Source organism: Ornithodoros turicata, chromosome 4 (assembly GCF_037126465.1).
Source record: "Ornithodoros turicata isolate Travis chromosome 4, ASM3712646v1, whole genome shotgun sequence".
Classification (NCBI taxonomy): Eukaryota; Metazoa; Arthropoda; class Arachnida; order Ixodida; family Argasidae; genus Ornithodoros; species Ornithodoros turicata.
This window is the reverse complement of record NC_088204.1, coordinates 14,153,926-14,179,531: the sequence shown is the minus strand read 5'-3', so window position 1 is coordinate 14,179,531 and position 25,606 is coordinate 14,153,926. Positions and strand designations below refer to the sequence as shown.

At 45.5% G+C, this 25,606-nt stretch overlaps 1 protein-coding gene across 1 annotated transcript in view; it reads right to left on the bottom strand.

Moving 5' to 3' along the window:
- The window catches only part of LOC135391124 (tyrosine-protein kinase transmembrane receptor Ror-like), a 176,378-nt gene that overhangs the window by 4,529 nt on the left and 146,243 nt on the right, over positions 1-25,606 (bottom strand). The window contains exons 5-7 of the mRNA XM_064621223.1: positions 5,164-5,239; positions 1,676-2,157; positions 624-860 (exon numbers count right to left, since the gene is read on the bottom strand). Coding sequence (XP_064477293.1) covers positions 624-860; positions 1,676-2,157; positions 5,164-5,239 — 795 coding nt within the window. The remainder of the gene's footprint in view (positions 1-623; positions 861-1,675; positions 2,158-5,163; positions 5,240-25,606) is intronic.

The window sequence follows — 25,606 nt, the reverse complement described above, 5'->3', positions numbered from 1 at the left end:
TTCCGCAGACGCAGAGTTTCACCTGCTTCACAATTTTCATGCTTCACCCAGTGACTGATCTTCGGCTGTCAAATTTTTGTACAAATCTTGTGAGAAAACCCATGATTTTGATTGGAATAGTGTGTTGTGGCCATAGGCATCCAAATACATGAAAAAAGATATGACGTTTGCTTGGCTAATTTGAGAGTTCAATTAACAAAATTAGCTTAATTAATGCGTGACACGAATGCAAATGGCCAGTCCATGGCAAAAGTCTGTACGAGTTTATTTTCCAAGTACAGTTTCGTAATCTTCTGAAGTGTAACCTATTTTTAGGAACTTAATGACATCCTCTCATGGAACATCCTGTATATGCACCACACTTCCTTCAGTTTTGTTATCTCCAGCATGAGCTTTATACTTCTGGTCGCTGTTCTTTTGTAGCATTCAGTGTTATCTACATCCAAGCTAAACTGACTTCAAACGGGGATTTCCCTGGGGGTTAGTATCCCACACGGGAGGGGAGGTCGGGGGAGTGCCACCCACATCTCCCGACTTATGGGGCTTTCTTTGCCGGCATGCTAGTGAGTGCTGGGAAAACCCCTGACGTCAAATACGGAATGAAAAGCATACAGAAAACCTACCACATTTTGGAACGCTACACATTTCTTTTGTGACATAGGGGCCGGACGTATAGCACCAGGGTTGGGCCTCTTTCCCACCAGGATTCCTGCAGTAATTGTGTCCGCCCACAATTTCTGGATATTCGGCGATTCGCGAGAAAAGGATCTGGTGTGTCCATGGCTGACACGGAAGTCCAGAGATGGTTTCGGACACTGTGCCCCTGTAGTCTTCGCCGTTGTCCATGTAGCAACTTTCCTCTGTGCAAGGAAGGGGAAACATCAGACACTGGGATTCACAATTTCCCGACAAAAGGTTCTATCCAGTTGTGCTTGACAAGAACTCTGGTCGTGTATCAGCATTATGTAAACCGTCACATTCAGATCCTTGCCAATGCAACAACTACCAGTGCGCAAAAGCTATTCGGTCATTTTCTGTGATGTGAAATATGCTTTGACACTAAACCGTCCAGTAGCATCTTGGGCGTAGCCCCCTTTATTGGGGTCGCCTTCTCACAACATAGGAAAGCTTGTTCACCACACTTTCACCTTTCTTTTCGCATTATTTCCAAGAGCTGTATGTGCAAGTGTGTGCTACATATGTAATTTGACACCTGTTTGCATGTTATGAAAACAGTAAAGGGCTTAGTGTATGCTACTGCGTCGCTGAATGTAGCAACGCATACCTGCACCCGTGTACAAGCCAGCCAGTCAGTAAGCTGTATAGACTAACACGTAAACAACGAAAATTGGCCGAGGCGGACCACAATTGGGGACGACACTGACACGTAAGCCTCAAACGCCCAGAAATTAAAGAATTCAACCAACTCCGGGAAAAGAGGAGCTGATGACAGGAATCAAACCTGTGTCTTCCCCGAGTTGATCGAATTCGTTTATACACTAACGCCATATATGACTCAACAGCACTTATCAGCGCATAGATGGTAGATTAGTAATGCTACCTGAACGCAACAATCAAGCCTATGACAAGTTGGTCTACCAGACATGGTGGCTCGTGTGGGCCTATTAAGATTTAAGGGCCATGACAGTAGAGGCTGGTTTCCATAGCGACTTACCTGTTCTGACGTTCTCCACTTCTTTAGGAGCCACTCCAAGCCGCAGGCAGGATGCGCTCTCCGGTGACCCCACGGGAGCGAGTTTCTCGCAGACTGGCAACAGATTTTGCTGGCCAATGAGCGGGTGTCGTTTAGCTATGCTGTATTCCATGCGGCAAACACTGTGCTCCAGCAGTTCACACTCGTCTCGGCAAACCGAGCGTGGTACGGGTTCGCTTTCCCCCGGCTCGCAGGGCGGAAAGACGAAAAAGCAGAGCGAAGGAATGGCGTATTTGTGGCACTGGGCAGACATGTCGTGGGACGTGGCGACGACGGTAAACGCTGCGGCCACCTTGGCTTCCATGGTGGCCAGATTGTCTGGCGGAGGCCGGACGTACACGCTGCGGTTGCCCAAGTACTGGCCGCAGGTGACACCCTGGTAGATTTGGCACGATCCCCCTGCCGGTATGGCTGGTGGTTCAATGATGCCCGTGCTGGGCTGACTGCAAGAGACAAGCGTTCTTTAGGATTTCTGCTACTACTGCGGATGTTCAAAGGCCAGCTAGCTTTCGTCACGTTGTACTTCGGCTAATTGTGTTTATCAATTTCGATGGATTTATACCGAAGCAGATGTTGCTACATGGTAACTTGCTGAAGGTCGTCGTGGATGAAATGATAATGGGAATATCCGTTTATGCAAACGTTGGCTGCAGGCATGATCAAACTTATGATCATTTAGTGGGTTGGACAAGTTTGAAGCAGAGACACCCGTCAATCTGAAATTTGATAATCAGCGCACAATCCACCAATGGCTAGGCACATGGAACAAATCACAGTGGCCCCCTATTTATCCAGACTTTATTTATGAGGATCTTGTTGCAACGAGAAAAGAATATCTTATCATCATGATTAAAAAATTCTATCACTTGGGTACCTTAGATTTTCTTTTTCATTCACAGTGTGCATAGTTCTTAGTGCACCTCTGGAATGCTGAAGTGCTATCTGTGCTTGTGTAAGGCTTATACTTATTGCTGATGAGGGAGAAGCTAATTAGCATGAAATAACATATTCATGTGAATATGTTAATTGGAAAAAGCAAAATACGTAAGCATATTTTAAAATTATTAAAAGCCCCCGGCCCCCTATTTTTCCCTTTGAGCTTCCATTGCAGTAATCTATTTCGAAGGAAAGGAAAATGATAAATAATTAAAAAACATTGGATGATTTCACGCCGAATCAGGCAGGGTGGTCCGGTCGACCTCTCCATTTTTTTTCTTCTTTCAAACATATATTAAAGCCTTGTCCCTAGGAGGCATATTGGCGCTGAAAGTAGTTGAAAATAATTGATGGTTATTTTTTAATTAATCATCATCCAGACGTGGGCATTTAGACCATAACGCTTCCTACGAAGTTTGACGCCACGTATCTTCATAACTATTTGACATATTCAGCTGATTTTTTTTTACATATTGTCAGGGGTGGATAGCATTGCATCCTAAGTTCCGAGGATTCTAGGGTTTGCCTTTGAGGAGATAAAAATCAAAGTTGCCTCATTTGTAAAATATGTATTTAAAAAAAAAATGCTTCAGAGATGAAGTTACGTTACGAACGACGTTGAGTTACGAACGTAACTTCGACCATCTCTGAAGCAAATTTTTTAATGTGCTGTTTTGAGTCGTCATGAAGAACGTTTATGAGTAAAATGAACGATGTCACGAGTGGGAATATATGGGATGCACGCTGACGAATTTACGCATTTTCGGTAGACACCCCTCACAAAAAGACAGTTGGGTGCATTGCCCCAAATCACAATACGATGTACTTGCTATGAGAAGAAAGGGCATTTCGAGACGAACACATGTAGATTACTTTCGGGTATCACAATTGGGAGACGACTAGTGAGGTTCTCAAAACGTACCATATTTTACAAATGAGTTAACTCTGCGATTTTTTATCTCCTCAAAGGCAAACCTTCGAATCTTCTGAACTGTAGGATGCAATGCTACCCATCCCTGCCAATATGTGAAAAAAAAAAAAAAAAGAGGGAGAGAAAATCGGCTGAATATATCAAATAGTTATGAAGTTACCTTGCGTCAAACTTCGTATAGGAGACGCAATGATCGAAATGCCCACATCTAAATGATCATTCATAAAAAAATAACCACAAATCTTCAACGACTTTTAGCGCCAATATGCCTCCTAGGGACAAGGCTTTAATATAAAGAAAAAACTTTGGAGAGGTCGACCGGACCACCATGCCTGATTCGGCATGAAATCACCCCATTGTTTTTATTATTATTTTTTCGTAAACAGCAACAAACAAGAAATAAGAAAACTGGGGCATTCAACAAGGTATATGTCCCTGTGAGGAATGTCTCCTGTTTGCCATTTTAGCTGTTCTTGAAGGCTTTTAGAAAAGCATCTGTTGCACTTTAGCCTCCAGGAACAGCTTCGTAAAAGAATAACATCCTGATGTCTAAGAAACATGCGCTCATCGCGCGAGTAACAAAGGAGAGCGCTGTTGCATGGTGGGCGTTTTTCATCTTCCGTTCAAATTGCTAATACAAAGAGTTCCGCTGTCAGGACAGTGAAGTGGTCGTCGTAAATTGGCCCAGGCCGGAAAATGACACCACCCTGCTTCTAATGGACTCCCATACACTAGGCCCCCTGTTCCTTGTGTGAAAGGGAACCCGCATTGGCGGGCCGCAAAGATAAAGAATTTCCCCGCTCTGTTGTGTCTCAAATGTTCTGAACTATAATACAGAAAATGTTGTGGCTGCGTTTTTATTTATTTTTAAGAATAAAGCTATTCTAAAAAGAAAAAAAGACAAAGCTTATCTCAAGAGACAAAGGTACACAACTGGCACGAGTTCAGCAGATTATAACGGTGAAACGATATCGCTTCATCTGTATTTTCAACTGCTGGGCGATATCACCTTCAACCGTATCGCGCGCAGTCCTTATCAACTGCTTGGGCGAAACAGATAAGCGCATCCGGATGTGTAAACAAAAGCCACATCCAGCCCGTTGTTTTGACAGTTTATCCTATTCTCCGATGCTATTATCAACGCGCGAAAGTTGAAGATGCTTACCTGTCATTTGCCATGAAAAACGTTTCGTTTTGAAGGAGTCCATATGGAAGTGATTGAAGCCACAGGATTAAAATTAACGGTACCGAGTTCAATATAAACATTACGCCGCTTTGGCGAAGCGCCATGGCGGGGGTGTGAAACTTTCCGGAAGTGGTTCGGTAGCCGCCCGCCCCGCTGTCAACGCGTGCTGCCATCTGTTGAACGCGTCGCAAATTTCAGCAGAGAGTTCGGAGAGAGTTTAATTGCTTCCAGATTTGAACGGATGAGTGCAAGAGAGGGCGAAGGGTGCAAGTAGTTCTGGGAATGCACGAGAGATGGCAGGGAAGCTGCGTGATGGGCTCGGGAAGTTCGTCTGCTACTTCTGGAACGGTTGGCCGTTCGTTCGTTCGAATTGAATTTATCACACAGTACTCTTACCTTCCACTCAGTCCAGGAAAATGGGGAAAAACTGGGGGAAACTGTGGGATCTGTGCCGGAGCATGGTGGAGCAGCCCTAGAATGAAGAGAAAATGGAAAATGTGTGGGAATGTTGGAAAGCGATCTAATCAATCTACCAATAACGACAAAAAGTCTCATAGAGTGCACGGCTATGGACAGGAATATGTAAGTATTGAATCCATCACTACGACATAATATGAGGAAATATAAAAGCATGCATTGGGCGATGTGGGCAGTTTGTCTTTTCGCCACAACCGGCGCAAAGGTAACAACGAGCCCCAAAAGTCCCACAAGTGACACACTGCCATATCGAGCAAAAATAATAGCCAAAACTCGCATATCGTGGCATCGGCTGCAATCTGCGGTGGAGGAGGAAATGCAACAAGAAGACACCCGCGCAAGCTCTGGAGCGTTGGGAGGGCTTCGCTGCATTGGATCTGTACTAGCCGTGAAGCACGCTTTAAAGGAAGAAGGCTACTTTCACAATTCCTCAAATGGAAAATATTATGCATTTCAAATCTCTATCGTGATAGCATTTTTAGTCGTATATCATTACCAAGAACTGAGCCAAAACCAACATCCATGTCATCCGGGACATACACTCGAAAAAGCCTGCACTCTTTTGTAACTCTGTTGATCCACTAAGGAAGAAGAAAGAAACACCTCAACAAATCTGAAATAGGTTCGAAAATAGCTGTCAGGCGTGGTATCTGTACCAAAAACATTGGAGAGGCTTTAAGGACATAACAGTCCCATATTTCTCACGCTGGCTTGAGAAAAGCCGCGTAAGAACCCTACCCGAATCGACCCCCAATTTTTCTTCCTGGCTTCTGCACAGTTTCGGTTTTCAGAGGCGAGCAATGGTGATGCGGCTGCCGCGGTCAATGAGACGGCGACGTCAAAATGACCGTCTACTATGTTGTACAGGGCTTTCTGCGTGAAAGCGGCGCTCCGTTTTACAAATAGCGCAATGAAGCTACAGTATGATGTCCCTATTTCCGTCTTGCAGCCAATAAGTATTCTGAACTTGCACAATTTAGCTTCGAGATTTCACTGCGCTCGAAGGTGCTGAGGAAATGGTCCTGTCAACCTCGTGAACTCCAGTGAAAGGAGCTTATGGCTTAGAAAGTTCGCAGTGATCATGATAGTGTTCAGGTATGTTGAAAGCACATTTTGGAGGGCGTTGATGTATCCAGATATACGGGGTTTCATGAGATAAGGTATACGGTATCAGTAACGGATTTGAAAAAAAAAAAAAAAAAAAAAACGGAACGCCAGGGTTAGTGACGCGGAAACTGCCGTTTGGTTCAAACTCACATTCGACAAATCATAAAGAAAAGAAAGAAAAAAGAAAGAGATAGAGACGACTAATGCTATACACGCATTCTAATCCTTGTGTGTGGATTTACTCAGTTTCGTAGCAGCCTAAGCTTTGTTACGACGTTGACGTTGCTGCTGTTTGAGAATATCGAAGCGTAAGACACATTTTTTGTTGCTTCACATGCAGTAAAACATGCCTTCCGGGGTTTATTTCAAAGCGAAAATGAATCTCAAACAATGCAAGGAAACGCCAGAATGGGACATTGCCACCGATTGCGGCAAATCAATTTTCTGGAACGTTAAAAATTTTGACACGATTTTCGGTCGCTCCATGCAACACTGACGAAAGCTTCAATGTTTCTTGTACCCGTGAGATCTCTTGCAGTGCGGAAGAAATGTATAGCTTACTACTTTATTCCGCTATGGGTAGCTAGCTGGCTGTGCGTGCTGTCTGACGTTTTCCCCGGGTAGAGTTTCCAGAAGAATCTCGGAATAGTTCCCCCTGAAGTCGGCCCAGGACGCGCACTGTCCCCCACTCCTTCCTGCTGTCCTCTCTCCATCTGTCCACGTCTGTACGCCGCTCGTAGCCACAGTTGCGCTACGCAGCGCTAACGAGGAATAATTTAAAAATACATAATTTCTTACGGATTACCGCCAGGCTGCCGTATTATCTGCAAAGCGTAAATTCCATCCATCCGATGAGGACGGCAAGCTCCAGCGTAAAAATCGACGTGGAAATTGGAAATCGTAAAAAAGAAGCTCCTATTAATACGCCACGTCGTCAACTTATTTTCGCAGTCACGCGAAAGTATGCGTTATTTATGATAGCATCGAATCATTCCAGCAAATTGTCGCGATAAGCGTCACTTTTGGTAGGTGGTGCCAGCAACGCCGGTAGAGTATATATGAGGCAAAATACGGGAAGCGCGAAAGATTCGCGTTATGAGAATGGCCCTCGGAAATGAGGCGTCGCAAACATTTTAATGGCATACCACGCGTTGGACGCCGTCCGCTCTGCAGCGCTTCATTGCTCTAGCGGCGGAAATTCCGAGAAAGTCGCAAAATATTGCTGGGCGTGATGTTTGATGACGTGGGAATTGTGGCCTTTTTCCGTTTTCCTCGTGTGTCTGCGATGATGTCGGGGCCCACAGGGCCGTAGCGATAGGGGTGCTTATATAGGGGCTTTCAGCTACCCCTGGAATAAGGATATTGGACTTTAGTTTAGTTGCGCTGTCTCTGTTAACGGAACGCCGTTCACCGTACTGGAAAGCAGCAATATACAACGCGCAGGACAACGGGATATGACAACGGCTTACTTACATTAATTCTTTATGAATGTTTACTCACAATGTTTATTGTTCATTAATGCATGAAAATTGATTATGTGAATTATGTTCATTATTCATTAATGTATGAAAATTCATTATGTGAATTATGTTCACTATTCATTAGTGAATGAAAATTCTTCATTCCTTATGTGCTTACTTACAACTGAATAATTTTATTTCACACGCGACTTGAATAGGAAATCATATCACAAAGAATAATGATTTCCTATTTAAGCCGTGTTTGAACACAAAATTCTGTCGTAAGTAAGCAGTTGTCCTGTGTAGTCCTTGTTTGTCTCTGTGTTGTAATCCTGCTTTCCAGTACGATGATCTAATACCAACTACCCCAATTGCGGACTCCAGTTGGAACGCCGTATCCTCCTCCTCCTCTTCTTCTTCTCCTCTCTCTCTCTTTTTTTTTACTGCGTATATATACATATGAAACGTCCAAGATATTTCTTTCTTGCGGGAGAAAAATCTGTCCTTGGGTAGACAAACGTCCGACCTCCGACTCAGTTTGATGAATGCTGCAAGGACACCCTATTGGATGATGGCGAATACATATTGGATGCCTCGAAACGGTGTGACCGGCGAGCGCCCAGTCAATACAGCGAAATGTACATTGTATTACCATTTTTTGACATGCTCTTTACAAGTAGCAATACTTCCCACCTTCCCTTTCCCCCTCGCTGAGCCAATCGATGCCTTCGGAGGGAATGGAGGAGGACTCCAATTAACAACATTTACACTATTCATGGCTGATTAATTATGAAGTGATACCGGAAACTGGCGTCGTCGTCTTGCTCTGCTGCTCCGTCTGCACTCTAGGCGGTGTAATTTCCCTAATGAGGTCCCGTAACCCAATAGAGAGTGTTTCCGTCGTTTGCCCTCCTAATTCGGCGAACTGCTGTCGAGACATTTCCTATGCTGTGTCAACAACGCTGTTCACGGTGTGACATCCTGGTTTATGGAGCTCGTGGACGCTGCGTCGGATGAGAGTCGACTGCTTTGCACATATACGTATATATACTGCACGGATACGAAGGTCTCTAGTGTGCGAAATGCTGACGCTCCATCCTCGTCTCTCCAACCGCACGACGGAGGGATTCTGTTACTACCCTGTTATGTGCATGTTATGTTACCATATATTGCATCTTGCACTTAGCTTGAATCTGAAATATTGACGAGTCATCTTGGATAAGCATAGCTAGCGAAAAATGGGGTAGGGGATAACGGCTCAACCTAGACGGCGTATTGTTGGATGTATCGATTCTAGATATACATTCAACTCCCGTTATAACGAAACCACTATATTCGAATTATCGCTTTTGCCGATGCTTTACGCAGTCCCGGCCGAAATGCATGTGTTTCGAACTGGATTATTGGAATTGTACTCTGAGCCGACAGAAGTTCGTATGGGTTCGTTTTTTTTTTTTTTTTTTTTTTTGCACATAAAGTAAAAGGTTGCCAAGGCGCTCAACACCAAGATTTGCTTCCTTGCTTGAATACTTCTTTTGTGAAGACTCCCACGGTGTTTACGTGCGCTTCCGAGCGAACTCTCACTGTTTTTGTGTGACTTTCGCTTATATCAAACTGCCGCTTACACCGAATTTTTTCGGTCTCGTTGCCTTCGTTAAAACGAGGTTTTACTGTATTTTTGTGGAGCTTATGAAATTAGAGTTCTCGCTTGAGGCACTTTTACTTTGGCATGGCACATCCAATAATTTTCTTCACCTACACGTGCGACGACACGTGTCATCACGTTGAGGCTTCATCACTTCTTTTCCCCCTCAATAAAAATAATAAACGGCGATATCGATCGCCGCAATTAAAGACTCCCCATATCTTCGTGACGGGACCGTATTGAAGACATTACGCGTCTCCCCGTCCCACAGCCACCATATTCACATGATACCATTATCTTTAAACCTCTTCATCTTTCCTATCTTTTTTTTATTAGTCTTCTTCCTGATTCTTACGTATTTACTTCAATCGGACTCGGCAAGCTTATGATGATGATATTCGACGCACGTACGCAAGGACTAGATCCTCCTCGATTGCGAGGTCGCAATTTCGTCGTTTGCACTTCGCCGCTTTACGATTTTTCCTTTTCACGTTCCTAACACGTATGTGTAGAACGGACTCATTTCGCGTTTTAGGGCTTTCTATTTGCTTTCGAAATCCAAGGGAAGACACGGGTAGGAAAAAGCACGGATACATGTCCTTGCTGTGTGCCGACGTGCTCCGAGCAAAGCATACAGAGCACCTGATTAGACGCGTGAAGCTTCTCAGGAAAAAGCTCGCCATGTAAGACTCTCGCGAACATTGCCTTTTTGTGTACGTACGCTGCTCGTGAGACGTCGCAATGAACGTGGAGCGTAAAAGTGAACAAAAGAGGAACAGGAATAAAAGTTTCATTCCTTTTCAGTCTTCCTTTTTTCTACTACTACTTCTTCTTCTTGTGTGCGTACGCGTATGCGTTGATGTTTGTGTTCGCGTATTATACGTCAAATGGGATCCGGACCAGGGGTTCAGATTTACTAATGTCGTATTTGAAAGGCAATGTTCGGCATTCTGTTGGAACTTTTGGAAAAAGGTGCGCTTCGCTGATAGATTTTAGGATACGGCCGAATGGTAATGATGACTAATGACTATAACAATAATGACTCGTCTTAAAACCCCAAGCAGCACAATGTACTGAAAGTCGAGTGCAATAGGGGTGGACGGTATGTGTCTTATCAATGTTCTTTAGTTTCACGAGTCTGCTCAAGGCCTTCCACCTACCCGACCACCCCTATTGCACTCGACTTCCAGTACATTGTGCTGCTTGGGACGATCACCGATGTACAGTTTCTGGTGCAGAAAAGGAGGAGGGAAACACCTCTTTCTTCTTCGCCCTGTACGCCCACTAACTCCTTTTAACGAGAGCATAAAAAAAAAATGGAAACACTGCCACAAAACTCACGCTCGGCTGACACATCCGTTGCCACACAACAAGGAACAAACAGATAAACAAGAAACTCGGCTTAGATAACATATCACGAGATTCCTTTTTCCTTCCTGCAACACCCTCCCCTGTCACTGCCCTGTTCCGAGCTCAGGTGTCACGTTGCTATCCCGCCATATCTACGCCGACGACAGAATTCCCTCGGGATATGAGACTGCAAACATAACCTCGATGCGCGGTGTGGGCCTCTCTCATGCATCATACGCATTACAGCGTCCGGCCAATGAACAGGCAGTTCTAGAGGAGGAGGAAGAAGACCTGTACACAACACTGACAGCGAGTGCTACCGCCATCTAGTGATCAATCACGCCTGCATTACGCCATCGATCACAGCTTTATATACAGAGAGGGTGCTTTTGTAGACGGGAAGGGAAACACACACACACACCTGCATAAAATATCGCTACGAGATAACGCTGGGCCGCCAATCATGGTGGCGATCGGCGGATATCTCCCGGCAACATTGATATGGCCCGACCGGCACGTTTGTTAGCGGACGCGACTAGTTCTTGCACTTCCGGTAATCAGGGGAAGTTCCGGGTCGTCCATTTTGGTACGTGGGACGTGCTGGAGAGGAATATCGAACGCATGTGGTCTGTTGTGCGTTCGTCAAGAGTACGGAATCGTCCAGGAAAAAATTATAGAGCTTTAACAGACAGCTGGTAATTTATCCTTATCAGCTGATTGGATACAGTACATAGGGTACTTTGAGGACAATGTTGTCAACGGTTTACAAAACCTGTCTAAGGAACATACATGTGGAACGAGAAGCCGTAAACATGTAAAAAAGAGACAAAATGGGTTGAGAGATAATGACGATAATGGACAGTGTTGATAGGTACAGTAGACCGTCGATAACGTCACCATGAAGCTGCCGTTATCTACCGAAACGAAGGGCAGCGTGCGGGACTCAGAATCTTATCAGCTGATTGGGTGCGGCAAGCACGGTACCTAGGAAGCCACTTTATGGGCGGTCTACTAGCGATAAAGACAATAAGCGACAAGACAAGTGCACAAGAGCAAGGAGTAAGCCAAGACAGATACACGCTGGACTTACAACGGTTGTCTATTGTCACACCTGCTTGTACGTGCATATGACAGCCACAACTTCAGCAACGGAAGCAGAGGGCTGATCACAGCCATTTCTTAACACGTGCTTATTTCTGGTATCATGCAAAAACAGATACTCCTAATCCGTCAATAATATCTCTTATACAGTTCAATGACGTACGAACTGGTCTAGCAAGCAGCTCTTCTGACACAAGCCAATTCTTGACAGGTTTTATCAATGTCGCTGCGTTAGTTCAACACCCACCCAAGCAGCACAATGTACTGAAAGTCGAGTGCAATAGGGGTGGACGGGTAGGTGGAAGGCCTTGAACGGGCTCGTACAACTAAAGAACATTGGTAAGACACATACCGTCCACCCCTATTGCACTCGACTTTCAGTACATTGTGCTGTTTGGGCAGAGTGAGAGAAGGCCACTTGCCAGGCTTCTGGGGCTGACTTTACACTTCATCTTGTGATCTGTGTTTGCTTAAAAGTACCTTTAGCGACTTGTGATACAGATTTGTCGGCTGTGCGACATAGGATATGTGAAACCTTTGTGGGGATCGAAGCAGTAGACTCTGGGCTGGCAAGTGTGCGCTGTCTTGGTGTACCTCTTTTCGAATACTGTGATTGTGCTTCAAATTTATCTGCGATAAAGAGAGGCAGTAAAGGGGAGGGTGGCATAGCTCAAATCAAGCTCTATCAATGACAATAATTGAGATGTCTGCTCTGCGAAGGGACGAATGCTGAACGCGACTGTTTCAAGGATGCAAGGTGAGGCAAAAACAATCAGCCTATCGCAAAACACATTTCTCGTTTGTTTGTTTTTCTCCTCAGCAAGCAACCCAGCACAGACAGATGGACGTTACACTTGTACAGTGCACTGTACTACGCACCATACGTTGGTGGCATGCAGGGTTATTTTAGCAAACGTTACACATTTCGATCGCACTGAGAAAATAGAAGACTGGGTTTTGGCCCATCCCAAACTTTGCAGACTGATAGCCACTTGTCTGAAGTTTCATTCGAATATTTTGTAAGCGCTATGGTCATGTAGAAAGAAAATTAAAAATCAAGCGGAATCTCGCCCCATGCATTTTCAATGGCCTATCCCACGCAAACACCGCAATTTTTTCTTGTGTCTGGTTCACATTCACATCACTTCACACAGGTGGCGCTACCTACAACGATGCGACATGCCCATTCTGACATTATACACCGATCCTCTTGTTCCAGTCTTGTTCTGTACGCTGGTGCCACCTGTGTGTGGTGAAATGAAAATGAAGCGCACACAGGAGAAAATGGCGGCTTCTGAGTGAGATAAGCCATAGAAAATGCATAGAAAGAGAGATTTTGCTTGATTTTTAATTCTTCTACTACAGAACCATAACGCTCACAAAAAGAATTCCAACAAAACTTCAGACAAATGGCTACCAGTCTGCAAAGTTTGGGGTTGGATAAACCCCGTCTTCTGTTTTTACGATGCGATCGAAATGTGTAACGTTGGCTCGACTAACCTCGCAGAAACCGTTGAACAAAGTTCTGCGTCAAGCTCTGACGTCAGAGGAACAACAACCTCAGCCGTTTCCATTGGTGCCGAAGGGCGCGTGACACGATCTCTTTTAATGCACGCGCAATATCTTGTAACGGAATTAAAACACGCGGGAGAAAGATCTTTCTTCTTTCTCGGATACAAGCGAAAGCTGCGCAAACAACCCAGTTGTATGCGCGCATCAAGGGGCCTTTAAAGTTTTAAGCGACTCTTTGTTGACCGTTAGTGGCCCCCACAGTGTCTTACTTCCGGATAATTTGGGAAAACATTCGCCGTCCAGTCTACCAGGTCGTCGAGAAAGCGTTTTCCCGACGTACACACACGCTCTTCGCAAAGTATTGATTTCCTTCACGCTTTTAAACGGGGACGCACTTTATTTATCGTCTCGAAAGCAATTCGCTTAACACTTCCGTCATCGGGCTCCCAGAAGGTACTTAGCCCGATACTTTCAACGGGGCCTCCGACAAAGAGTACGCTTTTTGTTCCCTACTTCCATTCTCCCCTTTCTTTTGGTAACTTAAAATCGTAAATTACGAGAAATATATTGCAAAAGAAGGGTGCCCGCTTAAGATAAGCTTGGAGAAGATCGCAACTAACAGTAGCTTTTGCAGCTGCTTATTTTGTTATACACTTATTCGACGAAAGAAATTGAAGTACGCCATATTTTCTTGTGTATATCAGGGAGAGGGATATTGGATGGGAGTCGTCGGGCTTTGTTATCCACGATATAATAAATAACGAAATGATAGCGGCTCGTTGTTCCAAAGACGTCGTAACCTCTGGGACAAAGACTGTACCGCTCAGGGATCATATGACATTCTCCTACAGTTTCTGGCAACAAGGGATGATAAAGGCAGGTCAAACCGCATAGAACGCATACATTCGTGCAGAAATCGACTCGAGAACGGAGGTCGATAGTAATGGTGATTGCAGCAATTGGCAGTGTACCGCAGCTTGCCTGGCAAAATATTTTTCGATAGATGGCGCACTCAAGTGACCAGTCCCAGTGCCGTATATTATAAGGGAGTCCTGCCATTAATGTGTCATGCCTATACGTAAAGCTCCACCCGCTTTTTCAGCTTTCCGACCAATGGAGTCTTGGAATGTGGAGCGCTATCAATCAACCTATCCTCACTATTTGTCCCTGTATCCAACATGGGCAGCGCCATTTTGGGTGGCAAGTGGATTGGATGAGAAAATGTATACTTCTCGCAATCTGCAAAACTGGTGGATTTTTGGTGCGAATTTGATGAACGCCACCTAGGGAGCGTAAGGCACGTCGGGAATTGTTGTCTGCTTCCGGCGTTGTACCGCTGCCGGCAGAACACCACCTGCTGGGACACATTCTGTCGTCGGTATGATTTTTAAACAAATCTACATGAGTAGTTTGAATATAAAAGGCAAGAATGTTTATATCCATGAAAGTCAGCAATTAAATATATTAATATAAGACTGTAGCACATGCCGTATATAAGCACAGTGCCGTTTTCGTTATGATTTCGTTGTGATCGCCGCGGTCGCAGTGTTCACTAGGCCGAACACCGGCGACAAAACGTATTATTTTCGGTTAGATATCGATGGATGAGCGTAAGTTGAAACTGATTTCTGAGAAATGTATATGAGGGTGTGCATTTGCAGCGTAAAATCAGAGTAGTCTGAAAATTTTTCGTCACGAAATTCCCGCTTCACTGTGTTTGTTTTTGTCGCCATTTTGGGTGGCAGTATGGTGTCATGGCGACCCTCTTGGTAAAAAGTAAACCAATCAGAGGAGCGAAACTGTGATTGACAGGTCGAGCATCTTTTTGTGACTCCTCCCAATGGCCAAACTCCCTTTTAATATACGGCTCTGACCAGCCCCAGAGCCGTTTATAGGGAGAGTTTGGGCATTCTGCGATCTTTTGCCGCCCGGAGATGGGGGAGCCGCCGTAACGTCACAGACGTCATCGCTCCGCCCACTTGACCGGGATGCAAAGCGACCGGCGGCCATACCGCGGCGGCACGGGGGAATTTCAAGGCTGTGTCTCTGATCCAAAATGGTGCCACTGAGCTTGGCGCCGCCCATAGTGGCGCGCTTTGGGACAGGCTCCTCCCAATGGCCAAACTCTCCTAATAAACGGCTCTAACCAGCGCAAGGGGAAATGGGTTAGTGCCTCTCCCTTATTTGAGAGAAGGACCAATACGCTATGCAAGTAGGTCAGCCTTTCGCGCAGCCCCTCAGCTTTTCCCTTTCCCCTCATGCACGTAGAACGGTCTCATTGGATCGCTCTCAAATAAAGGTACCACCACAACTGCACGTAAGGTTCAGGTTGCTTCATCTTTTCACCATAGCCCTGTGGCCCGCGGGTGGAACACATTTTCAATATAGGGCACACTCAGATCTAACCCTGGGAACGAGGCTTAGACGGAAGTGAGCACAGTCTCGAACAACTGCGGGGGGGGGGGGATACCCCCGGACCCCCCCCCCCCCACGCGTGTAATATGTACTGACCTAACCTAACCTCACTAAGAAATTTGCAAATTACAGCGCAATTCATTACTAGCGTACGTGCGACTTCCGGTTGGCCTCGTTCCCAGGGTCAAGATGGCGGCTTGCCCTATCTTGAATATGTGTTATTTTCCTGACCCGCTTGCGAATGCCCCGTTATTGCTGCTTTCCGAGTGGACAGGCGCTTTGCCACGTGCTTTCTCCAACATTTTCTTTCTCTCGTGCGCAGAGACGTACTGTCGTAGCGTATAGGGGGAGGGGGGAAATCGGAAACTGCGCAGGCAGCTGATCTATACTGTGTATTCACCACGTGGTATTCACACGAGCGACATGTTCACGGAATATTCCGGTGGAAGAAAAAGCGAAAACACTGCTCACAGAGACGAAGTTCCCGTGTTATGTTGAGCATTCACACGGTGCGGAATATCGGGAGTGGCGTACTACGCACTTAGCAGACGACACCGTCAGCGTCTTTCCTGTCGTCTGCTACGGAATATCTTGTGGCTGTGTCGCAGGATATTCCCCACGGTTAGCAGTGTACGCGTGAACACTAGACGTTGAGCGCTCGCGCTCACAGAGCTATGACGTTTTTCGCGTCTTCCGTCTCTGCGGTGAATGTCGCTTGAATGGACGGTTACTTACATAGGTAAGTTTTGCTACAATCGTGCCCGTTTTGCTAAAGTCTCTCCAATGGACCATTTCCATATTCGCGTAGTCTCTGGCGGCGGAATGTCGAACGTCGTATCTTTCCTCTCAATAAACATGGTGACGCTTTTCAAACTGGCACGTTGCGTGAGAAAGTAGCAAGAGCAGATTGTAAGAAGAATGCGAAAAGAGTGAGAGCGCGTGGTACTCATTACCAGTACAAAGCGTTGTCAAATGTCGACCTCAAACGTCGGTGGAACCTTGAAACCGATTATCTCCCCCCAATGAACATGGCAGTCGCCCGCAGGCGGCTGCGCATGCGCATACCCTTACCCGGAAAAGGTCCAAGACCGCGCGCCACATTATGCGGTAGACACGTATCTCAAGGTTTCGTTTTCTCGTGTCCCTCTCCGTACGAACGCACCGTGTAGAACAACGGAGCATTTCAAGCAAGCATTTCGCTCATTAACGGAGATACTTTTCCCATTAACATGGCGGCCAACGTATATAAGCCCTAATCGGCGCGTATTACACTTGCTTTTTTTTTTTCATGCCACCCGCCTTTCTGGGGCGAGCGAGAGTCTGCTACATCTGGCCCAGGGTCCATTACAAGTAGCGCGTTAGTTTGTAGGGAAGTCGGGAAGAGTGTGGGGGAGAAATAGCACTGTGGAGTTTCGGAGCACGTCGCGGTGCGCTTGAGTGGCTGCACAGAGAAAGGCACGTAGACGATATATACAGTCGGGAGAGAAAAGAAAAAGAATGGATGGGCACAGGGTTGCCAGCATGCTACGTTGCTTCTACCGGAAAATGGAGGAAAAGTCGTTTTGTAGTCGCCAGAAGTTGCGATTCGGAAAGGCTGTTTGGTGTTTCGTTGTTAGCCCCAAGATAACAGATAGCACAGAAGGAACATTCGATCGTGTGTCTGGTCGTAGTTAGGTATAGGGTGGAGTTTGAAACTTTGTCGATGTTAGGCATCTTTTTTCTTATTCTTTTTTGGTGATGCTTCTGTTTGCAGTCATGTGCTATGCTCCGTACTACGTGTTTCATCGGGCAGCATAGTTATTTCTTTCTCTTAAAATATTTGCAGTCATAAATTGCCAGTACCAAAACGTCCTCGATAAATTCTTCGTTAGCATCATTATATTGCATTATATTTGTATTTTTAGAAATCGTAGGGCCTTCCCATACGCCGCCAATGGACAACTGACATTCCAACGCTCGCTTTCCACATGATACCGAATGCCACCTCTCGTCTGCATTAATTCGTTGAATGCGGCTCGATGTGGCTTTTACAGCTCAGTGGCGTTACCGCTTGAGGCAAGTTGACCAGCTGCTGTTACGGCGGTGCGGCGGGCTATGTTATCAGACCTCAACTATTCGACACAAACTCGAAACATATCCAAAGCAGCTGCCACGCAAGAATAAACATTTTTTTCTCTCATTTATCGTCTTACCTTCTGCCTCGTCCCCCAGAGGATTAAAATAAGAACGGGAACAAACAAGCCTCAGAGAATACCTTCCATAGACTGAACGTTTTCTGCTTGAGCTGCGGAATTCGGCGTTCCAAAACAGGAGGCCTCTCGCCGACGATACTGTCGCTTCTGTCGTTGCGTTTTCACCAAATGCATCTGCCAGCCGACAGGCGCTGCAGCCTTTCAAATTCGGTCACAATGCAACGCTTTCACCAGACGTGCTCGCTACTACTACTTGAAAGGCGCATCCACCTTGAAAGAGGCGTTCCCTTGAACCTTTTCAAGGGGGTAAATATAGATGAAAGACGCAGCCGTCAGAGGCACACGCGAACTTGAACGTGCCACCACTCAGCTGTTGCGTTCATTGTAAGAGCGGCTAATAATGAAGTGCGTGTTCGATTATGTTGCTACGCCGTACGCGTGTTCCGTTTCCACGGAACGTCCTCATGGCGATAAAAGTGAGCTGTTTGAGCGGCTCAGTTGTAGAGAGGACTGGATATTTCTCTAGGTACTCCAAAAAAAGAGAGGATATGTAATGAAACGTTATGCAGGGAGTTAGGACACACTAATTAAGAGTTGGTAGTCTGCAAGCGCGGGTTGTTAGATGTGAGGAAATAATGAAACAGGTGCTACCAAAATGAAAGCAGGGGGTGTGTATAGCCGTGTTCAACTTAAAAAGGAAAATAAATCTAGTCCGTCAGCTACATACGCCGTTGGAGATAAGGAGAGGAGGATCTTTTTGCAGAGTGAGGATAATGGATTACATGACGTGGCGCAGGGAGAGAGCGTGACCTCTCTGCGTCCAGCCATCCTATCTGCGGCGCAGTAATATTCTGGGGACTCACAGACTAGATTTCTTTTCCTTCTTAGGTTGAATACGAGTATAGTTGGTGTGATACATCCAAATACAAGGAGAAGAATTGACACGATATGGCATGGTTTAATATGAGAGGCCGATTCTGTGTACCCGCAAGGAAATGTCCAAGAGCTGCAACGGTCAAATGCCGTAACTCAAAGCACTTGCTTGTAAATGGGGTTAAGCAGCATCCCTGAGGATGAACGCTGTTGTGAATGTAGCCCTGTCATTTCGGGCCGAAGTTTGGAATATTGTGTGTTTCGACACTTTCCTGGTGACGTTTCCCCTTTTATTCCACGCGAGCAAATGGATGGACTGATACGTCAGAAAAACGCTCTGCGATTGGTCTACCCGAGTGACATCACGGGTCCCGGGGCTGCCGTAGATTGTGGGTGGGAATGAGAGTGTATTTTTGTATATTTGTGAGATTGATCTGTAGCATCCAGTTGCATCTTCTATGCAGCTCCAGGTATGTGTATATGCGTGTCTGTGTACATGGTGTATGTAGCATGTATACAAAACCCAAAAAAGCACATATTTCGTAGGCTTTTAATCATAACAACAACAACAACAACAATAATAATAATAATAATAAAAAAAGAAACGCTGGTTGTCGTCCCAAAAGTTGACGAAGTGAGAGCAGTGGTGTTCTTCGCTTGAGTATTAATCAGACTTCAAGCAAAATTTCTAGTCGCATTTGTTTACATTTTCCAATTCATGAGCAGTGAATAAAAGTTAGTGCCCTGCTTATTTGCGGTACCGCGGCCCTGCTTTTTACACTAATAATTTATCAACGACATTCAAGGAAAAGTCACAGCGCGCGCTTCTATCGAAAATGCAAATGATCACTTTTGTACACCCGATCAGCTATACTGGCTCGGTCTAAACGAACATTTGCACGAACAGACACATCTCCGCGGAGCAATACAAAATCGGGGAAACTACACTCTTCACGCTTCCCTGCACGGAAACACGGTACCATACATCATTATCCTGGCCGTACAACTCGCTCGGCCGTCAAAACACGATACAGAAGCGGAATGCCGAATGGAAGGAAGGCCCTTAATGGCGCAAGCGAATCCTTATTGCCTCAGGAGGTTGGCCTTCCCATTGAAGCGTGTTCATCTGGGATACCCCGAAAATGCTGGGAAACAAAAGGAAACCTCTCTCGGCCTAAACGAATGCGACGAACCGCGTTGCTCTCGGAAAACGGCTGAGGAGGCACACGATCTTTCCCATTGGCAAACACACCGGAGGTAAACAACTGGGATCTTCTTTTGTGGGGCAGACAGGTTTCGTGTTTGATGTAGCTTATCTAGTTTCATGTGTGGTATAAGAAGAAAAATATGGAATTGTTCCCAAGCAGCAAAATGTACTGAAAGTCGGGTGCAATAGGGGTGGACGGGTAGGTGGAAGGCCTTGAACAGACTCGTGAAACTAAGGAACATCGATAAGACACATACCGTCCACCCCTATTGCACTCGACTTTCAGTACATTGTGCTGCTTGGGTTGGCTCCAACACATCACGTTTCACGGGAAGTATGGTATGTTCCGTCATTTGTTCTTTGTTTCCTTTGTCAGTGATCATTCAAACTTTCTTTCTTCCGAGTGTTTGTCGATGCCACGGCTGTGTGTTTGTGGTTGTGTCGAAGAAATATGTGCTTGCCGTACGTGTACTTTTCATATAAGAAGCATTAATTGATAATTTGATATATGTGAATCACTGATGTACAGCATATTGAGTGGCCCGCAATATGTTGCGTGCTTTACTTTTAATTTTTTTTTTTTTTACGACTGAAAAAAAAGTGGGAGGGCACTGAGCAGCTCGCCGAACATTTGCCACTTATCATGTTCCACAAAAGAACGTAGTTCACAATATATAAATAGACGATTCCGTTGGCTCTAGCGAGCTTATTTACCGAGAGAAAAATGCTATTAAAAAATCGCAATCCGCGCGACTCTCTCCTTCCTTCCCCGACTCACTCGGCTATTACGTCACGAAATTGCCACATATCGCAACGCCACATTCCGCGCGCTGGAAAGCAGTGCCGTTTAGGACTCCTAGCCATTGAGCGGGCCCGGTTGTGGCAAGTTGGGCACTCTGAGCGAAGCTACCAACTGTGGGAACACCGCGGTGACCGGTGATTTCACCAGAACGCACGTGGTACTATGAAAATGGCGCTGCCGAATATTCAACCCCGCCGGCGGAGCAATACAGCGGTAAAAATATAGTGCGCGTGTGAAATGAACCATTTCGGACTTTTGATACGGTTTAAACTTTCCAGCTTGCGGGTTCCAAGAGGAAAGACGTTTCGAATTTACCCTACTTCCCGACATTGCAATAAATGCATGTATAAGCGTCCTGAAATGTGATTGGTTGATCGGGCGTAACGTCACAATGACGTGTGGCATCGCGGGGCGGAGCGCGAGTATGAAGCAGTGTAGTTAATATTTCGTCAGTTTGTAAACGCATTTCGCACATTTAAAATCCAACAATGATTTTTGTTCAACTTACCGTTATCCACCTTACCGTTACCTTGTTATCCACGTTACCGTTACCATTATCCACCTTACCGTTACCGTTAGCTTGTTATCCACGTTACCGTTACCGTTAGCTTGTTATCCACGTTACCGTTACCGTTATCCACACTACCGTTACCGTTACCTTGTTATCCACGTTCGCCTCTAGCAGTGACTGTCTCTTCCGACGAAAACACACACCGCCGTCCTCGCCGGAATAAAGTGCTTCAAAGCATATTCCACTGCAGTCCTAAGGGGGACTCGAAGTCAAACGCTTGCGTCTCTCACCCTTTCACGGAACACGCATGAAAGCTCGGTAGCTTATACCAGTAATGCTCTTCTACGCCACGAGGGATGGCGGAGCATCGCTATGTGATCTGACAATTTTATGTTTTCATGCGTCTCATGTTGGTTCGTGGAGGCGACTATCTCGGCGCAATAACGGGCACACCTGGGTCTGGGAAAGACAAACACGATAAAGCATTCGCTTGGTGTATAAAGGGAATCAAAAGCGCCGTTGATGTTAGTACTGGAGAGGAGGAGGAGAATGAAAGAGTTCTTTTGAAATGAGTCGTGGCTTTGCGTGTGTTTGTGAGAGCACTGAAGTGAGACTTTTGTGGTGGAGGCCTATGGAAATTTTAGCGCCAACTGACAGACTGACTTTGTATGGAGTGCGCCAGTCTGCCAGGAGTTCTTCGAGCGAAATTTTCACTTCTAACGCGACGTCTAAAATATTCGTCGACCATTTAGGCATTAATGTTGAGAGCAGGTTTAACTCCACACTGTGCTCTTCAGGTAATGCGCTGGGAACAGACCTGTAAATCTTACTTTTCAAAAGTGACTGGATTTACAATTAGATCTACATGTTCCGACTTTGTCTTCTACGCCTCTCTGCAAGTTAATATATACAGGATGTCCCAGCTAAATGCGAACAGATTTTTTTTAAATATATATATTCTCACATTTGGGGTGAAGTACAGAAACCGACACTGAAGATTTTCAAACAAAACAAACAAAAACCTTCAGTGTCGGTTTCTGTATTTTGTTTATGTGATCTACAGGACTTGACTCCCCTCTTCGTATACGCTTTGGGGTGGAGGAAAGACGCGTCTCCGAAGATGCCCAATGAACAAAATAAAGAGAGAGAAAAAAAAAAACGGTGTTCCTTTACGTTTTTTTTCCGGATGGTCTATCGAACGGATTGTTGTTCTGAAAACGGCTACGGTATCAGATGACCGAAGGGACCAGATGTTCTCATTGGGACGACTTCGTAGGTTTTATAATTAAAAAGTTAATTATTGAAAGTTAATTAGGACATTGCCTTAGGAGTTTGCTGGTGCCCTCTTAATCAGTGCCCTTCAGCATATGCTATATTGCAATTGACTTCATCTCGAAAAAAGTGATATATAAATTTAAAAAAAAAACTGTTCGCATTTGGCTGGGACACCCTGTATATATCCCCACCTTCCAGCGCAGTGATTTATGTGCAGTGCAGTGCAGATCCCCCACCACACTTAGCCCCCTTGCAAACGTTTTCATACTGAGCCACTCATTTGTTTGTGCGTAAACATGCGTGTGTTGTGGCGAACTTTAGGACCCGAATTGAGTTGTTCGGAGAAGGAGGAGGAACTCATCTCCCTCCTCTTTTATCTCGTCCGGCCTTATTGGTACAGCTGTCTGTTTACAACGCGCAAACAATCTCTTTATAGAGCTAGATAAATGGCCGCGATGCGCTATAAACGTGTAGGCGTCAAGCGTAGAGAACAGAGCTGTATCTGTAATGTACATAGATGGTATTATTTCGGCGCAGCCTCGCGTATTAGACGCGTTCCGTGTCCATGCCAAACAACGTGTTTGCGAAAACGTTTACCGGCCCATATAGTGGTGCGCGACCAACGATATGCAACCGGAAATGACGTGCTATCTTCATGACGCAATATCCGGTTCTTTTCGCGTCGTCCATCGCGCGTAATTTCCGGCTCAATAAGCGTATATAGGTTAGAAATAAACGGAACCTTGTTTGTATAGGGTGTCTGAAGTAACGTGAACCGAGATTTAAATAAAACATGGAGAGCTCTACGCTGATGAGATCAACTAGATGTCGCTTGCACTCGTGTAACCTATCCTCGACGCCAGCATTCTTTTCATCTAATTAATTAATTAATTAATTACACAACAACCATTAGGTAACCTTTAAAATATTGATTTTGAAGGTGTCAAATGGAAAGTTGCAGGGTTGCAGAGTACCTGACCGAGGGCGTTCCCATCAAGTTGCTGTGTCACATGCCTTGAGTTGCTTTTCTTTTTCCTTCCTTTTCGTAAAAGACAGCCACACGATGCGTATCTTATCGGAAACCCCTCTGACGGATATTTCTACTTAATCCTTTTTGGTTAATTGGCATAAATATTTGGCGTTTCTCTTTCGCGAGCACGGACTGTTGCGGTACCGTTACTTTTGGGATGTAGATCACTTTCTTTCAACTTTACCTCATATGATTTCTACACTCATCCTACACAGTACGCAGACTCATGCGACATGTTCTTTCCAGCCCCCAGAGAACGTCTTTCATCATTTTGTTTTCTTCTTCATTTAGTTCACAACTTTCTCATCCAACTTCATGTCTCGAAAGTCGCATTTGTCTCTTTCTATCTTCGACACATCTTTCCAGAGACAACTTACACGGGCCCGGACGGATGTAATATCGGGGAGTCGCATCAAACTGCGATCGAATTACAACGGCGTTCTCTTGTGTCAGTTCTCAATTCTACCGTCAGCAAAGTGGCGCGGCATCTTTGACGTCACCACTTTCTTTCACTCTCTTTTTTTTTCTCTCTCTCTGTTTCCGTTCTACAGTCACCACAACGAGAGCGACGAGGGCGAAGTTCAGATCAAGTCAGATACCCTCCACATCCCGTTACGTAAGGGGATACTACCAAGGTTTACAGACTGCGTCCCGACAAAGATCTATTCTTGGGGGGTCGAGTTGGGGGGGATGGCCGCGGAATATACCGAGTAGGAACGATGACAAACGCGAGTGTACAATGACAGACGTGGCAGGGAAAGATAAAGAAAAAAAAAAGATGAGAAACGGCTTTGTGGTGTCGTTGCCGTCTCCGTTGTTTGGGCCTGACGATGTCGAGCTGTGGTGTGAGTGAATGGGTGACATTTTGGGTGATTTGTTCGCGTCACCCATCTCTCAAAATGCAGCTGGGATGCGGTGTTTTGTAGCTAAGCTAAACAAAAAGTTACACCACGGTCCCGTGGTTTCACGCGAAGGCCAGGCACTTCGCTTTTTTTTTTTATATCCAGTGTGCTTTGACTGTGTTCATATACTGGGAGTTTACTGCCTTGTCACTGTAGCGTCGTTGCTGCGTGGTTGTAGCGAAAACAAATAAATAACTTGAACGCGGCACAGCGAACTCGTCGTCTGCTCATGATTAGATCCCCGGATTAGGCAAACGCCCATTTCTTCTTCTTTCCTTTTTTATACTTTATTTATTTATTTGTGGTCTTAATAGTGCCTTTTCAGCACATGAGCAAGAATTGGGTGTTGGGGAATCTAGCAGCATTGATTTTATTGTGCCTATAAATGCTTATTGCGGTTTTAGTGCCTATTTTGGCGCGAATGCCTAAAACGCCGTTTTCTTTCCCTCGAAAATTGTATTTTAGCAGGAGAAGCACGCTATGACTACAGAAAACGCCAACTGACACCGCGAACTGCCGAAAATAAAGTCAAGCAGACGATGCCTCATTAGTTCGTGGATTGAGAACTTCGGATGTTACACCACCGATGGGGAAGTGGTATTTTGTCAGACGTGTAGGAAAAAAGTAAGCGCACCAAACATCCCTTCCTCGAAGCTCAACGAACAGCTACACAGTCTTATTCGCTTAAAAGGTAACTTCCGAAAATATCCGAATACAGGTACCGTACGAGAAAAAGCATCACCAAGAACAGCTCTTCACAGCGCTCAACGTAAGAAAAATGAAACGTGACGTAAGAGAAACTCACTCACTCACTCACTCACTCACCCCCCCCCCCCCCTCCCCAAACTTTGAGGGACTACGCGACGTACTCCACGAATAGACCTCTCGCTGTTTGTAAACAAATGATGTCATAGTGTTCCACAGCGCCACCAATTTGGTAGAGTTGAACTACGCTCGAAGCTATAGGGGCGAACAAGGGC